At 35.6% G+C, this 12,696-nt stretch overlaps 1 protein-coding gene across 4 annotated transcripts; it reads right to left on the bottom strand.

Annotated features, from left to right (window-relative positions):
* Positions 1 to 1,573: 1,573 nt before the first annotated feature.
* Positions 1,574 to 12,454, bottom strand: LOC114268977 (deSI-like protein At4g17486). Of its 4 annotated transcripts, none has more exons than XM_028210232.2 (4): positions 12,131 to 12,454; positions 7,834 to 8,090; positions 2,615 to 2,902; positions 1,574 to 2,068 (listed from the first exon to the last, which is right to left on the bottom strand). In XM_028210232.2, the coding sequence occupies exons 2-4, from the start codon at positions 8,042 to 8,044 to the stop codon at positions 1,824 to 1,826; spliced, it is 744 nt and encodes a 247-aa protein (XP_028066033.1). In that variant the 5' UTR covers positions 8,045 to 8,090; positions 12,131 to 12,454; the 3' UTR covers positions 1,574 to 1,823. The 4 variants fall into 4 exon arrangements, with proteins under 4 accessions (XP_028066033.1, XP_082729905.1, XP_028066034.1 ...); XM_082873779.1 differs by lacking the exon at positions 12,131 to 12,454 and adding an exon at positions 11,582 to 11,646; XM_028210233.2 differs by lacking the exon at positions 12,131 to 12,454 and adding an exon at positions 11,297 to 11,413.
* Between the last annotated feature and the right edge of the window lie 242 nt (positions 12,455 to 12,696).

Genomic DNA, 12,696 nt, shown 5'->3' with positions numbered 1-12,696 from the left:
GAATGATGATTGGTGTGTGGCATGTGACTTAGTGCTCCAAAAGGCATTGAATAATTTTCCTACAGTTTCATTTGTTGTATGTATTTGTGTCTTTTCGACTACTGGTCATCTTGATCATCTTTTATAATATTTTTATACTGTCTAGTTTATGAATTTAAACATAGAAAGAAAAAAACATATGTGAAATACGAGTAAAATATAATTATATCTTACACATTTTCTCGCTTTTTAAATTTGGGCAAATTACATATACACCCCTCGAGGTTTGGTTAAATTACAGATACCCCCTGAGGTTTGAGAAATTACGAATTCCTCCCTGAATGCTATATTTGCATAAGAAATTAGAGGGTAATTTGTTATGAAATATAAACCTCAGGGGACAAATTGTTATGAAAATACAAACCTCAGGGGGCGGGATGTAATTTCTAAAACCTCAGGGGATATCTGTAATTTAGCTAAACCTCGAGGGGTGTATATGTAATTTGCCCTTTAAATTTCTTTTCAAATTTATGAAACAAACACAACCTTAAATGATGAAGAAAGACGCCAATTTGAGTTTGCATGTTGATGGTCAGTAATCATGGAGAGATCCGAAGAAATTTATGAGAATAAACGATGGTTTGCGTTGCATGAATATCTTGTCTGAAGAAATTTCTCATTAAGGTGATCAATCACAGGCACAGGCAGTGTGCTGAACAAACTCAAGTTTGCAATGAGATCCGAAGGCTAAAATCCAACTCAGGCAAACGATAGAAACCAAACCAACCAAACCTACAAAAATGTTGTCAGTACCACTTGTTCTCTCTATTCATCTGTAATCAACAGAGGCCTTCCATCTTTTTTGTTTACCACAATGCTCCACCAATATTTTATTTTATTTTTCGGTTACTTGGGTTGAATCCACTTAGAAGCCTTGGCTTATTAAAAAGCTAATCACCTGCAGCATTCAGGCTAGAAACACATTTACAAAAGCAGTTTCTGTTTTTGTTTTTTGGCTTTAGCAGAGAACTTCTGTCACACAAACTGAATCCTATTCACTCTTGAAATCTGCAAATATTTGGATCAGAGTAGACCACACAAAAGGGGAGAGTTTTTGTGCTGACCGCTACAAATAATTTCTTGTTCCCTGCTCCTTCCTTTGTCGGACTTTAACTACTATCTGATCAGACAAAGAACAGCTCTACCCAAATAAGGTTCCCTGCCCTAATGGTATCAATGACCAGGTATCTGTTATCAGTTGGTTTCGCGAAAAAAAACTTCTGTTATGGAAGGAATCTTTCCAAGTTGCTTTGACTTCTCCCGAAGCAGGTCTTCCTGAACTTGTTGATTTGAGAAAGTTACGGGAAGGCAGTTCTGAGAGGCATCCCTGCTTGGAACTCAGTTACGCAACAAGTTACTCACTTGTAAAGAGTGCTTTTTCCTATAGTGATCTTAAAAGTCATTTTTTAGATGGCTGGGATTAAATTCTACAAAAGTTTGAAGGTACAATTTTCAAAAGTTGACAGTACCACAGCCATACAAAAGATCACTCTAGGAAAAATCATCACGGGCAACATTTGGTGGCCTAAACTGCTTTTAGGTTCTGTTCTTTTAAAAAACTAATAATTAGCATAAGCGAATTTTGACAGCAGAACATAATGCTACAAGGATCAAAGGCATAAATTACTCTACAAATAAAAAGAAAATACAACATGATGGCAAGCTACCTGCTTTCTCCTCACAGCTAAACAACACCATGTTTTACACACTCCCTGCCCTTTCCAACCAATTCTTGATGAGGAGAGATTTCCAAGAAAAGGATTTGAAAAGGTCATCATGGTCACTTACCTTTCCTTCAGTGAGCCATTGTTAGACTTTCTCAATTCCCATGGAGGTAAGCAGCCTTTTAAGGGAGACTGTAGAAACAACGACGATGTTGATAACTGCCTTTGCCTAGTTGAGATAGACGATAGACAACTGAACGCAGTTGTTAGCCTTCTTTTCTCACTATCGCATGCTTTGTAACTTGGATCATGTTCCACTGCAGATATTTTAAGTGCTTTGGGTAGTACACAATTGAAGATCGAACCTGGCAGGATAAATGAACAAGAATGAACGAAGTTACATAAAATACATGACCTAATGGGTTACTAACTTCATGAAACATGATGGTAAACTATGCTTTTGATAGGTCCTCCCACCTAAGAGATCATCTTTCACCACAAGCCTACGTGATTTAACACCAATTCTGTTCTCCACTTGTCCCCTGAATTGTATGGAATTTTTCACGAGTTCATATGTTTCGTTTCGAGAAAGGACTCAATTTGGCAAAATTGTCGAGTCCGTGGATAATTGCAGAATCATGGAGGAGCAAGTGGTCCTGTGCTCTGGTGTAAGTGAAAATTGTGGCCTACTTGCACCAGAGTAAAGGCTCTGCTTGTGCCTCTATGCTTTTGCCGTTACTTTCACTTCTTTCTGATAATTGCAAAATGACAAAGGGAATAAAAAGTTGAGATAGAATTCCATGAAGTAATGAAGTACCATTTTTTTTCCCTTCTGTTTTTTGACATATGTAAGAAAGTACTCCACTCTAAAGTGTAACCCAATCTATTTAGGTTTGATGAGTAAAGATTACCTAATTTTGCCAGGCGATTTACCCATTTTGGAATTGTTTTCCCGGTCAGCTTGTAGCAAATGTCCTTGCAAAAATGGTTGCAGTTCTTCACGATCAAGTGATATGTATCGCCATTGTAGTTTGTAGAGTGGCGCTCCATGAACTCCCTTACCTGGACTGTGTCCAAGCATGTAGTTCCAATGAGTATCGACTTCCTAAACTTGAAGCCTGGGCATTGCCGAGGTTCAACCTCAAACACGCCACTAGATGGATAGTCATGAGCTCCAAAGGCATATTCTACTCCATGAACTGAAACGTGCAAGCAGGATAATCGATATTATCTACCTCATTTAAAGATTCAGGAGCAATATACAAAGAGTAATCGAATAACAATGAAATTTGCTGTTTGCAACACAATTAATCAATTCTACTGATCAGCAACACTTTGCCAATGAAGTGCCCACAGTAAGGGGACTTTGTATCTATTTTTAGCAATAGGACAAGATTTCATATATCTCTCAAGATTTCTGGATGAATTATAATTTGGGTAAACAACACAAATGATCCCTAAAGTATACCAACAATTTCATTTTAGACCCTAATCTTTGAGGCATAATTGCTCAACCACTTGATGACAAAAGAAACTACTACTATTACAAATTTCTTTTCACCCAAGATATGCTCCTCACTCCAAAAGAAATGAGCTAGCCTCTCAAGCTATTAAGAGATAGTAACTTGCTATAAATTAGATATATAATGCAAGTGTAACAGTCTTTCCAGTAACATGTCCATATTCATGCTCGAGTAAAAAAGCTTATTCACAGGGGTTGCTCACTAACACCAACTCATGAGAGCTTCTATTTGCACACACCAATTCCCCTCAGTGCACACACTTAATGAATTTTTCTAATTTCCATTAAGAACAACTTTTATCTTTCTCTAATTTCTCAATACACATCTCACCAGACACCCACCACCATCTCACCAGCCACTCCATTGCCGACTGCCACCTTCGAAGTCCAACCTCCACCACACCCATCCTCTTTCATCACTCCCGCACCTCCTCTGAGTCTCCAACCTCTCCACCCTATCCTCTCTTTCTCCCAATCGATGATGCACATTACCACCCCCAAACTCTATCCTCTCTCTCAAACTGTTCGAACAACCAGGCAAATCGTTGTCGTTCGGATATCAATCATTGAACCAACAAATTTTGTTTGGGTATCAACTATCAAACCTATACGGTTTGCTTAAATATCAACCATCCAACCAATTTTGGGGTTTGCAGAAGTTGGGTTCACGGTGATGGCATGTGTGGTTTGTTAAGATCGCAATTCAAATTTTATGATCGCACTATCCAATATATATAAATCAATCTGAATCGCACTTTGGATACGGTCTATTTAAGATACATTTTTTGGCATATTTTACCATTTGTTTGACAACTGTAAGTCAAAATACGCATTATCTGAAGAGAAGAAAAAATATTACTCTCTCAAGTCCGAAGAGGACATTGATTAGGGCAAGAAAAATTGGGGGAAAGAGAGATTGGACCTCAATTGAGCTTCAAATTTGCTAGAACTTGGAAACTCCACAATCAAAACCCAGATACTATTCTTCTTCTTCTTCACCTCTTCTTTTTGTCCGCATTCGAATTCAAATCCTCCTTCTCTTCCCCCACCCCCTCTTCCCCCTCTATCTTCTTCTTTTTTCCTTTTGCTGCTGCTATTCTGCTTCTGCTTCTACTTCTCTCTGTTCGAATTCAAATTCGAATTGGATCTCTGCCTCTTCTTTTTCCTTCCTGTGTTCGTCTTCTTTTTTCCTCCTCTTATCTATGTTCGAAATCAAATATGCCTTTTTGTGTGTGTGTGTTCATTTTTCCTGCTTCTTCTTCCTTGTTTTTTTCCCCTCTTGCATGTTTCTTTCTTCTCCTCAATGACTGCGTTCTTTTTTCTTTCTTTTCCTCGTCTACTTTGTTTTAAATTCACATTCTCTTCTTTTTTTTTCCCCTTCCTATTTTGATTTTCTATCTTCTTCTTATGTTTGTTTATGCTTCTCTCTATTTTGTTTTCTCTTCCCAATTCCCCACTCTATTACTGTTATTCTATTTTTCTGTCTGTTCACTTTGCTGTGTTATTTTTCTCTCCTTTCCAATTTTACACTTTGTTACTGTGCTCTGCTTCTTTTTTTTTTCTTTTTTTTTTTGGGTTATCTCTGCTACTATTAATTGGCAATGGATTTTAGTGGAATTAGGCGTTGTAGGCACTGTGTTTGTAGCTTAATTATTAAAACTTATCTGTCACAATTTGCAGCACAAGTAGCATCACAAACACAATGTCAAGCATCTGGTTCTTGTTCTGGAAGAGGGAGGAAGAGGAAAAATGCTGCTAGTCACATTGAGACGCCTTCACGAGTAGAAAGGTGCATTGTCCTCTTTATTTACATCAAACAAGTGGAGGAACAGTCCATTTGCAAGGTTTGAAAAGGAGGAAAGATTGAAGATATTATTTTAGATAATCGTAATTTTTGGTAGGGCATCTCTATGAGCTTGAAGGTTGTAGTACCTCTCATTAAGGTACTTAGGTCTCGTTTAGGAACCTTCCCTTTTAGCCAAAAAGTCAAAAAGTTACTAAATTAGCCAAAAAGCCAACAACCCATACCAAAAAGTCAAAGATTCTCTTTTCTCTCTACTTTTTGCACATCTTTTCGTAAAAAACTAAAAAGTCATCCCAAACATACTAATTTTTTTTTAGCTCATATTTTAGCCAAATAGCCAAAAAGTTACTAAATTAGCCTGTTCCCAAACGAAGCCTTAGTTTGGTGGATTTGTATGAGCATTTGGTGATGGGATTCATTTATGACACAATGGATCGTGCGAAAGAGTAATATTTTTCTGAAGCTGAATTGAGGTCCAATCTCTTTCCACAATTTTTCTTGCCCTAATTGATGTGCAGACTTGAGATAGTAATATTTTTATTCTCTTCAAAAATATATATATATATATACGCTAATCTAACTTGGGTGATTTATCAATTATTTATTTATTTTTTATTCTCTTTAGATAACGTGTATTTTGACTTACAGTTGTCAAACAAATGGTAAAATATGCCAAAAAATGTCTCTTACACAGAATTGCACATAATCGCGATCCCGAATTGATCCCAAAATCCTGACCAAACGTGCACCAATCCTAACATACACCCAATCCAAAGTGTGATTCAGATTGCTTTATATATATTGGATCATAATCCTACGATCCAGATAGCGATCTTAACAACCATGGTTCACCTATATTCTCTCTTTCTCTTTCTAAATCCCTATCCAAATCCATAAGTGTGTGCAATACGGGGAATTAGTGTATGGAAATAGAAGCCACCCCAACTCATGGATCCAACAGTGGTTGTAGAATATTCCTTCAAAGGACAATGGACCCAAACTTATGCCATTAAAGATGATGTGCATATCCGCTTAAGGTGTACAACAAGCCCATTCAAAACTTCTCCATAAAAACAAAAAACTTTGTTTAGACTATTTACTTTATTATATGACAAAATTGAATACAAGTGGGGTCTTGAATTAGACACCAAGATAGTCACTCGGGTTGGGAGACCAATCTAGTTAACTTGATTAGCATCCACACTAAAAAGGCATATTAGGTTCTGCCACACTTTTGTGCTATATTTGGTAAAAGGTATGGAAACTAGAAGGAAGGGAAATAAAGAGGGATGGAAAACGTAACCTAGGAAATACATTGATTCATCCCTCCTAATTGTTTAGTTGAGTGAAAAGGGAAGGAGGAAGGAAAAGAATAAGTTTTTGGTGCTTTTACAATTATACCTTATGTCATTCAAACTAAGGAGAGATTTAAGGACAAATTAGTCATTTCACATTTTTTAAAGAGGAAGAGTTATTCCTTCAACTCATCCATCCAAACTTTTTGGGGCCAGACTGCTCTTTCCTCCTCTTTTCTCTTCCATTCCCTCATCCCTCTTACCAAACAAGGGATAGTGTCTCGTTCCCTCTGTCCCCCTTTCTTTCTTTTCATCTTTTCCCTATCGAATGCGAAATTAGAGAGGTAATTGTCAAGCCAATAGGTTACTCAACAATAGCATGACATCAATTACAAAGGGGCTTAAACATCCACAATCAACACCACAACAAAATTTGGGGTTTTGCCCTTGAAACCAAAATTAGTTGTTACATGTCACCTAGAAATTTTGCCTTTACCTGACCATTTACTTGAATTGTGAAAGCCAGAAGGCCATTACTAGGTACAATAGACCTTCTCTTCACTTTTTGTAGGTCTCATACCACAACCATTCAAGAAGACCCAATATGACAAAATCTCAGTTTGAAGACTTCGCAATGAAGAGTTGATCATTTCAATTATCCTAGACTCCTAAGATCAGCTGGAGTTATCTATTTCTGTCATCTATCATTCCACACATGTAAGAAGAATGACAAGCCAGTTGCTCTGCTATGAAATTGTGAATCAAAATCAACATTAAGAACTGAAAAGAAACAACAATGCTATAAATGCACCTATCTTTACACCCAAAACACACCACTATAGATAGAATGGGTGTGTGGGCTCCACACACATATGGAAAGAAACCATATCTCCTTGAATCATAGTTCTGATTAAATGTTGTGCAGACAGCATTGTCAATAGACAATAAACACAAATCATATGGACAGATTGTCCAAGATAGATATAACTTATGCTCATTTTAGTACTAAACACAACCTATGTTACATGGACTCGGATACGGGTGTCGGGTGCGGGTATGTATCTAGAGGTCGGACTCATCAAATCATAAATTTAAAGATACGCGGACTCGGCAAAAAAATGTCATATTTTTATATTTTTAATCTAATATGTGAGATAAAATGGTATTATATGTAACTTATAGTGTCAAAATGACATTTATAGCAATTATATAACAATATATACATATAATAATAGTGTTATATACAATTATATAAGAAGTATCCGTTGAAAAGTATCCGACACATATCCCATACCCTTGTCCGAGTGTCGGGTGTCCGACACGGGTATTTGATTTAATTTGAAGAGTCCATGTAACATAGAACACAACAACACTAGGTTCATAATTATAGATAGAAATTTAAAAAATATATATATGGAAAAAAAAAGAAAAATGAAAATTGAAGAAACAAACATAGGATGAAAATGAAGTACTTATAAAAATGGATAAAAATGGAGTGCGAGATCTTACCTTCCACACCAGAGTGAAAGATGCCAAAACCAGCCCAATAGACATAGCCATTCATGTGTGTCAAGTCATACACATTGAGATAAACTGGTGTGTTGCCTGGACCATAACTAGCTTTTTTGACTTTTGGAAATATGCAAAAACGGGTGGCCGATTTTCCTTTCAAACGGAATGGCACTTTCAGTTTCCATACTTTCTTTGATCCAAATTTCATGTTGCTACTAAAGTGAGACCAGGAGTCACTCAAGGCCGGTAGTAATCTGTACATATGGACAAATCTAGAAACATAAGACCTATAATGAAAAGAAACCACCATAGAGGAATGAAGAATAAAAGCATTTTTGAGAGAGAGAGAGAGAGAGAGAGAGAGAGAGAATTTAATTCTATTCTCAAAAGAATAAAATTGGAGGTTACAGATATTTTAATTTTCTATTTGACATTTCTAAGTTCCATTTTATATTTTCTTCACCACGTACAAGTCAACTAGTTCTCTTCATACATAATAGTCAATGATATTAGGTCATTTTTGTAGTTTATATACTTAATACATTACCAAAAAAAAAATTAACTGGCTGACAAATCTACCCTATACAACTCAATGATTATAGTTTTCATTCCATATGTTTGAATCACAAGGGCATATACAAGCTTTCTCCAGTGCTTCTGAAGTGAGTAGATGCAATATACGTCACTTTAGCCCCCACCACATGGAGTGTGCAAGCTACATCCTTCATCCAGTGATCCAGAGGAATTAGTCTCGCGTCCAATGGCAATGGGACACTCCAAGATCCCCCCAAGATAGGGAAAAGAAAAACAATAAATATCATTTGCAGGTAACTCTAATAAATTTGAGCAGGGAAAATGATTTTATTTATAAATTGTTGTTAATCCTAAATGGTATCAATGAGTTAATGATTGACAATGCACCAGTTTACTTTAGTACTTCAGAATGTAGGAAACATAATCCAAAATCTTGACATAGATGGAGATGGAGAAACGTTGGAGATTAAACCAAGCTCACACTTTGTCAGGATTACTTAAGTATTTTGACGGATAGTTTATAATGCTTCTTTCAAAAGGTGATTTATGTTGAGAAATCTCAAATTTGAGGCTTTGGTTCGCTGGTTAGTTCCTGACTATAATAAGAGTGGTTTTATAGGAAGTCTATAAGACTTATTTAGGTTATTCTGTCAGAAAGATGACATAATATTATTTAAGGGTTGAGTTTTAAAAGCAGCCACTTTGTCCATATTATGCCCAAGTTTAGGACTATTTCCAGTCTACCATCTGTCCAAACACTCTAAATTATTGGGACCCGGCACTTGGGTTATGTCCTAATCCATCTCCTTCCTACTTTATTGGTTTGTTCAAGTGTACATAGCTTAAAATGTTACCCAGAACATCAGCCAAAAGCCTAACATTCAATGTCATCACAAAACAGGAAGCTTTTCAAGTGCATCTATGCACAAAGACAAGGTGTTAAATGCTCACAAATATCTTAACGAGAAAGTTCTCAACTGAGAAAGATAGTAGTAATTGGTGAAACTAAAATTTATATATGTCCAAACAAAATAATTAAATAAAGGTGAAAGGTTAATGAAGTATCAGAATCTACACCAGTGAACAGGAATCACCATCAATAAGCAAAATTCATGAAAACAGACTTCCGTGATTAAATGAAAAATAAGATGCCTCATGAGATTACAGAGCATCTTCTAAATTGAAATCTCACTATCATGTCCTCAGCAACTATGTTACATGGACTCGAGTACAGGTGTCAGGTGCGGATATGTATTTAGAGGTCGGACTCATCAAATCATAAATTTAAGGATACGCGGACTCGGGAAAAAAATGTCATATTTTTATATTTTTAATCTAATATTTGAGATAAAATGGTACTATATTTAACTTATAGTGTCAAAATGACATTTATAGCAATTATACAACAATATGTACATATAATAATAGTGTTATATACAATTATATAAAAAGTATCCGTTGAAAAGTATCCAACACATATCCCATACCCTTGTCCGAGTGTCGAGTGTCCGACACGGATATTTGATTTATTTTGAAGAGTCCATGTAACATAGCTCAGCAACAGTAACCTCTTCTTCTGGCATAATATGTTGCTATAGAGATTTTCCTAATGGAATTTGAATGATAAAATGACACAGACATGCTCTCCTTTTCATACTCAAGAACAGATTTTCAATTAAGTTGATCTCAAACAAGACAACGTAACTAGGTCAATCAAATGTTTTCAAACATAGGCTGACAATGAAAACTGACTCTTCCATTGAACAACTACCACTCTTAGAAAGGATTTTTACCATTTACTTTCCTGATTCTGGTTTGCCTCCACTAAACCAATTGATCATAATACATCTAGAGATTAACAGCGTCAAACATTCCCATTCTCCAACCACATTTTGGTCACCTTCAATTACTTTATATAACAAAGTTAATCAAGTAAGCTGACTTTAACATATTTTTAAAATATTGGATAAACACAAGGAACTTTGACCTTCCAACAGTTGTCAGCACAGAATCAAAGGAAATAAAATATTGGAGACACCAAATTCCAGAGAGAATCTAATTGAAAAGTGGGAGGCCACTACTATAGCCCCTCAATTTAGATTTAAATATATATAGCATTTCAAATTGACTAATTTATGTAATTAGATTCTCTTAGCAACATGAATTTTCAGAGGATGTGCTGGTAGAAACATGATTGAAATCTTGTAGCGATACTTCTAAAGATGGAAAACCTGATTTCAATATGTTTATTACAAGTTTAAGTTTCAAATTACTGTGTAAAACCAAGTGACCAACAAGGACTTCAATAAGTCCAAACTCTATGAAAGAAGTTGTTTTGTTGTCATAATCCGTAAAACATACCACATGGGATCATTTGCTTACGTCATTTTCTGTAAATGATTCACCAAATCAACATAGATGCCATTTCCAAATTTAGGAAAGATTTAAAAATAAAAAAATTTAAAAAAAAATTAAGGAAAGTTCCTAAAGATTCTCAAGTGGAAAATATTATAAACAAATCTTGGAAAGTTCGGGGTCTTTAGAGAAAACATGATTTTTTATTTATTTATTTATTTATTTTTATCAAGTAGTTCATTTTCAAATGACAAAAGAGAGAGAGAGAGAGAGAAAGTTCGTTTTGTGATATTACAACTCTAAATGTAGCAACTCATGAAAATAGCTGTTAAAGAATATTCTTTAAGTAGTTCAGAAATTTCTTATAATCTCAGTCCATATCTATGTTACCTTGAAGACTTGACTTTATATGTTATCCTTCTTCCATTCATGGTGAAAGACAAGAATTTTTTTTTAAAAAAATATAAGTGTTCGTGCCTGTCATCTCTTTAGAAGATATGAAAATAAAAAGCAAAGAGAGTGCATGAGACTTCTATTGAAGTGCCGTCTAGAAAGGGCAAGATGTACGCACCTTACCCCATTTTAGAAGATACGAGAATCCATATGTTTTTATCTGCAATTTGTTTATTAGCCTAATGGGAGGTCCTGGTCATAGAACTATTGGGGACATCAACCGACTTCTGGAGTTGTCTCTCTCTCTCTCTCTCTCTCACACACACACACACACACAATCTGAAATTAAAGTCAAAACATCAAAACAGGTCTGTATTCCAACTAATTGTAGTTGGCAAACATAGACATTTAGAATAGTTTTTCAAACCAAATTGTAAAAAGAGAAAACCCAACAAGAACCTACTAGTTCAATTGGCCCCTACATGCATGGCACACCAAGCATATACACCACAGTTCCCTCTATTTTGCCTGTTTTGAGTCAGAGAACAATAGTCGCCATGGTCAAAACATAATATAATTTGAGCAAAATAGCTCCACTACCAACATTGTTCAAGATTGATTAAACCCAAGAAAACCCTAACTTCAAAAGCTGCATTTCCCGCAAAGAACAACATGAATTAGCTAATTCATGAACAAAACTAGGATTTTCACCATTTTTGCAAGTAAACAACCACATGAGTGACCAAGGGAAGAGGGTAAGAAGAAGAAAACAATAAAATGAAAACAACAGGGCAAAACACCCAATTATGCTTAAACTCACAGATCAGACAGATGATGGAAGCAAAAACGGCTATAAAATGGAGAGATTCTTTAAAGTTGACCCTACCCAAGAAAATGTTAGAGACCCACATCACAGAAACTTGAGAAGAAGAAGAAAAGTCATGTGTTGTTTGTGTTCTGTGTGTGTGTGTGTGTGTGTGTGTGAGAGAGAGAGAGAGAGAGAGAGACTCACAGATTTGGAGAGGATTGCCATTGGAAAGGAGGCCAGAGTAAAACCACACTGTTATGTTTCTAATGAACAGAAGGCAAAACAGAGTCACAGACACTAATAGACAAAACCCAGGTAACACAAACACACACTGCTAATTTTGAAGCCACACATACATTCTACCTAGCTTTGAGCCCCAACAAATTATAAAGACGATAAAAGGAAAAGAACAGACACCCCATTTTGCAAGATAAAGACTGGACTCGTGTCTTTATCTCTCTCTTTCTCTCTCCTGTCTGTCTCTGTCTATCTCAATCTAGCATTTATCTCTCTCTTGTTTGTTTGTTTATTTTTTATTTATATATATATATATATATATATTTTTCCAGTGAATCCAACCTTCCATTGGTTGGTGGTTTGCTCCATGATTTTATTGTATTTTTAGAGTAAATAATTCACTAAGCTTGATTGCTTATTAATCAATAAGAGAATCTCTAAGGTGCATTAAATTTGAGTAGAAATTTAAATAAAAATTTTATAAGTTTTTGAAACTTCATTAGAACATGGGTTGATCGGGCAGATTACTAGAC

Source organism: Camellia sinensis, chromosome 6 (assembly GCF_055761805.1).
Source record: "Camellia sinensis isolate YWXY chromosome 6, ASM5576180v1, whole genome shotgun sequence".
Taxonomy (NCBI): Eukaryota; Viridiplantae; Streptophyta; class Magnoliopsida; order Ericales; family Theaceae; genus Camellia; species Camellia sinensis.
This window is presented reverse-complemented; position numbering and strand designations above follow the sequence as displayed.